The sequence below is a fragment of the Gymnoscopelus braueri genome (assembly GCF_963280865.1).
Source record: "Gymnoscopelus braueri genome assembly, chromosome: 1".
Taxonomy (NCBI): domain Eukaryota; kingdom Metazoa; phylum Chordata; class Actinopteri; order Myctophiformes; family Myctophidae; genus Gymnoscopelus; species Gymnoscopelus braueri.
In genome coordinates, this window is record NC_137603.1 from 41876453 (window position 1) to 41881452 (window position 5000).

Here is a 5000-nt window from a genome sequence, read left to right on the forward strand (position 1 = left end):
TCGAAACGTGTATGGATGCGACGCATTTTGAGCTTGCACAGTAGGCTATTTCTGTCGCGAGACACCGTCGTGCCACGAATCATAAATTAGGCTTTAGCCTGCCTTTGTGTATGTAGCCTACTTACACATTATTTGCATTATATAGCTTTTTTCAGAGCAATGTGTATTTTGCAAGTGTTGTTAATTCTAAGTGGTAAAATTACGAAATGTCACAACTAGCTGCACTGTATTGTGTATTCAGGTATATCTCCATAATGAAAAATAAGTGCTTCTTTAAAGTTGCAGAAATATAAATGTTTGATCAATAATGCCCATGTCTAGTTTTTTTCTCACCCAAAAAAACATCTATAAAGGAGTTTTATAGTAGTACCTTGAACTTGGCTCTGTATGTGCCCTAGTTCATTAACAATTCCAGGATCTATTAATTATGCCATTATACCACACGTGCAGGAACAACCCCTCATGAATATGCTAATACTGTATGCCACGTCCCTGGAATCAACATGCAGAACCCCCCCCCCCCCCATTAATTAATTAATTATAAATAATAATAATAATAATAATAATAAATAAACACATCTCGGTCACACATGTATCACTATGGCAAAATGCAATATAGACTAATTATGCCTTATCAGGGCTCAACATTTTGAATATACTTTTATGAATTTCAAAACATGAATTGCAACGTAAATATCGTAACCTATAGTTTTGCCATAATGTTACAATGTAGGCAGTGATAGAATAAAGGTTGTGTTCTGTGCAAACTTTAATAGAATAATAACAATAACAAAACAATAACATAAACATATTAAAAACTAAAAAAAGGGCATTGAAGTGCGTCTTTAAAGAGGTGGTGCCATGGTTTTGCACTTTTTCTGTTTTTCATGTGTCTATGAGGTTGATAGAACTTCATTAAGCCCCCTGGTGGTGTTTTTATGGTGTTTTATGTCTTCTCTGACTATTTTGAGTTTCTTCCTGGAGGCTGAAACCTTGAAGGTCAAATGTGCCAATAGAAAAACAGCCATTTAATGACACAGTAAAAATATACCCTCCCCCTCATTATCATAACACAACAGGTGTGGGCATGAGGAGGAGGAGGGACTAGGACAGGTGGGTGGTGCTAAGGTGGTGGAGGAGGTGCTAAGGTGAGAACCAGGTATACTTAATGAACTGGAGGCGTGCCCACATAAAAACATAATTTTAACACTTTCTGTAAAAAAAATCTTCCTCCATAATACCTGATGATTATGTTTTAGGGGGGGGGGATCACTGAAAATCACGGCACCCTGTCTTTAAGTGTTACCATGTTGTAATACCGTGGTGGTGGCCTATTGCTATGGCTCTGATAACCACAGACTCTAAACATAATGATATAGTTCCACCAAAGCCACTATCCCAACAGGCATCGGCCTAGTAATAATAATAATAATAATAACTAGAACAAGTGCTCCTCGGAGCACAGGTCTCCGCCAGGTCAGGTAGGTTATGGTGCGCCAGCAATGTTCGTAATGCATCCTCCTCCTGGTGGCGCTAAAACAGGCGTGAACTATCAAGCAATCGGACGCTGCGTTCATGATTTGAGGAATTTTGTTCAAAGTGAACCACTCCTGCAAACTTTAGATGCGTATCTTAGCCAATCAGGATGGAATATGAAAAGTCGGACAGATCCGTCTTGATCACATACCCATAGAGATAATGTGTACGGTACCAATTTAAAATAACTTGTTTTGCAAAAATCGGCCACATGGTGGCACTATAATAGGCTAATTTGAAAAGCGTGACATTTCTTCCTCGGCCTAGTGGGACTATGTGTGCAAAGTTTCACGGCAATTGGACACTGCGTTCATGATTTGAGGCATTTTGTTGAAAACGGACCAATCCAGCAAACTTTGGAACCAAAATGTTAGCCAAAAATTTGACATATCTGTCTTCATCACATGACTATAGAGATAATGTGTACCGATTTCTAGGAGTAATATAAAGAAATGTGTTTTGCAAAAATCAGCGACCTGGTGGCACTATAACAGGCCAATCTGAAAGATTTGGGGCAGAAGTTCTGCTCTGGCATCCAGGGAGTGTGTGTGCAGTGTATCACGTAGATCGGTGCTGGACATCAGCTGTCCACAGACAGACACACACACACACACACACACACACACACACACACACACACACTCACACACACACACACACACACACACACACACACACACACACACACACACACACACACACACACACACACACACACACACACACACACACACACGGTCAGGGGGCAAAACATAATCTCGGCCACGCCTTCGGCCTGGTGGAGACAATAAGAAGAAGAAGAAGGAGTGAACAGGTACTAACATAAAGGGATTAGGAATAAAATTCCAGACCCAAAGGAGGTATACTACAGTAGGCCAACTCTATTCCAAATGTAAACAGTGCCAGCCAGCCTATATACCGCCTACTACAAAACTGTATCCAGTATGGGGCGCCCGCTGGCCTAGCGGTCCAGCTTGACAGCGTGTTGCGGGCTCGACTCCCGATCCCGACGACCTTTGCTGTGTGTCACCCCCACCCCCCCATCACTCTCCCCATTTCCTGTCAGCCTAGTATCCTATCAATAAAGGCAGAAAAAGCCCCCAAAAAGATCTTTAAAAAAAACTGTATTCAGTATTTTCCACACAGTACATTCATCCATGCATGCACACAGACTGTTTCCATATCTGATCATTCTCTCTAGACCAAATATATAACTGGAAAAAGCTAATTGATCTCAGTGTATGAGGTATATTGTTGCCAAGAGAAAACCAGCACTAACAAACCTACAAAGCTACACCCACTGCTTTCAAAACCGATCTTGATACCGTCCCAATATGAAGGACTACGCTGATGTCTTTGCGTTGGTTCTGCAATGCTGTTATTGTTTACATTTCTGAATTGTTTCCACAGAGTTTTACCCTTTTCATGGAATTTAAATAACACCAGACATATCAGTCATATCATAGGAGATCTCTGGTCATCTAGCTTGCTATGTAAGCTATAATAGTAGTAGTAGTAGTAATCATGGTAGTAGTAGTAAATGTAGCTGTAGTATTAGTTGTAGTAATAATACTGTAGTGTCAGACTGCAAATCAGTTTAGTTATTTTGTGCTTCAGAGCAGACGGGAAGCTTATTGTTCCAGTGACTTGAATGTCTTTCCGACACTTCTTACACACACACACACACACACACACACACACACACACACACACACACACACACACACACACACACACACACACACACACACACACACACACACACACACATGCACATACACACGAGCACACACAGACACTCACGCGCGCGCACACACACAGATAGGCCTTAGGGCATGAGATAAGTCACCTGCTTTGTCCTGTTTTCTGTTTTTTGTTGGGGTGTTGTTTTTTGTCGCCGAGCTGTTTGCTGTCATTCTGAGAGACTGATGAGTCTCCAGGGTGTCAGTAACCTCTGGCACTACACACACACACACACACACACACACACACACACACACACACACACACACACACACACACACACACACACACACACACACACACACACACACACGCAGACACACACACACACACACACACACACACACACAGACACATGCACGTGCACCACAAGACATGTCCAGGATGTCCCCTCATCCATCAAGACATTAGGCCAAACAGTTTTGTAAATAATAATTTTATGTTCTATTCTGTCTCACCACATCTTCATCACACTCCAAATAAAACACACACACACACACACACACACAAACACACACACACTGGGGCTTGTCAATGAAAATCTATTGTTGGATGTTTGTGTGTATTTGTTTTTGTGTGGTAGCGTGAGTGTGTGAATGCGTGCGTGTGTGCATGGGTGTGTTGTATTGGATGTATCTCAACTAGCAAGTTGATTTTTACAACCACCTCTAATACAAACCCTGTTCAAACAGCCATTATGTTTAAGTCCTTTTCGAGCTACTTATCCAAAGTGTGTGTGTGTGTGTGTGTGTGTGTGTGTGTGTGTGTGTGTGTGTGTGTGTGTGTGTGTGTGTGTGTGTGTGTGTGTGTGTGTGTGTTTGATAAGTCTTCTTTAGTAATCAGTCTTGTTGTAGTGGACAGACGAACCACAGCTTTGATTGAACGAGAGTCACTTCACACAATCGTCCACTGTTCACTCCTCTTCCTCTGCATCCTTAGCATCTGCTTGTTTCTCTCGCTCATCCCCTCTCTTGCTCTCTGTTGTCTTACAAATCTACTGTTGGAGTGGAATACTGTTGTTACAAGAGAGTCATAATGCTGTGCTCTGTGTGCGTGCGTGAATGCGTGTTGTGTGTTGGATGTATTCACAGCTAGCTAATAGCAAGTAGATTTTTCTACAACATAAGGGTTCAAGTTAGGCATGTGTCTGTTAGGGTTAAGGTTAGGCTAAGGGTTTAGGTTAGTTTTAAATTAATTTCCCCCCAAAGTTTTCAAAACCAATGTGTGTGCGTTTGTGCCTTCATTCGTGCATGCATGTGTGTTTGTGTGTGTGCATGCATGCATGTGTGTGTGTGTGTGTGTGTGTGTGTGTGTGTGTGTGTGTGTGTGTGTGCGTGTGCGTGTGCGTGTGCGCGCATGCGTGCCGTCAGTACATCACACAGCATGTTGGGGCTGCCTGAAACTCCTTTACAAAGGACACATTTCTTTTCATTATCCCTCTCCACTGTCTTGTTTCCCTCTCTCTCTCTCTCCCTCCCTCCAGGCTTGCTCCTCTCTGCTCTCAGTTCAGTTGTTCTCAGGTCAGGTAGAGATCACACAACAGCAACAACAACAACATCATGATGGAGTGTTTTACAGGAGTACATAGGGAAGCTACTCACTGCTGGAATTATAGATGGACTGTTTCTCTCTCCTTTTGATTATTTATCTCAATTTCTCCTCCTCTCCTCTCAGCTCCAGCTGGTTTGTCACCTCCCAGGCTGACTGGGTCCACTGGTACC

General features: G+C 42.5%; 1 protein-coding gene across 1 annotated transcript in view; it reads left to right on the top strand.

Moving 5' to 3' along the window:
* ush2a (Usher syndrome 2A (autosomal recessive, mild)) overlaps positions 1-5000 on the top strand; it is a gene marked incomplete at both ends in the record, with an annotated part of 324178 nt that overhangs the window by 170020 nt on the left and 149158 nt on the right. Inside the window, one exon of the mRNA XM_080433174.1 lies at positions 4954-5000. This exon is cut by the window's right edge and continues 116 nt beyond it. Coding sequence (XP_080289300.1) covers positions 4954-5000 — 47 coding nt within the window. The remainder of the gene's footprint in view (positions 1-4953) is intronic.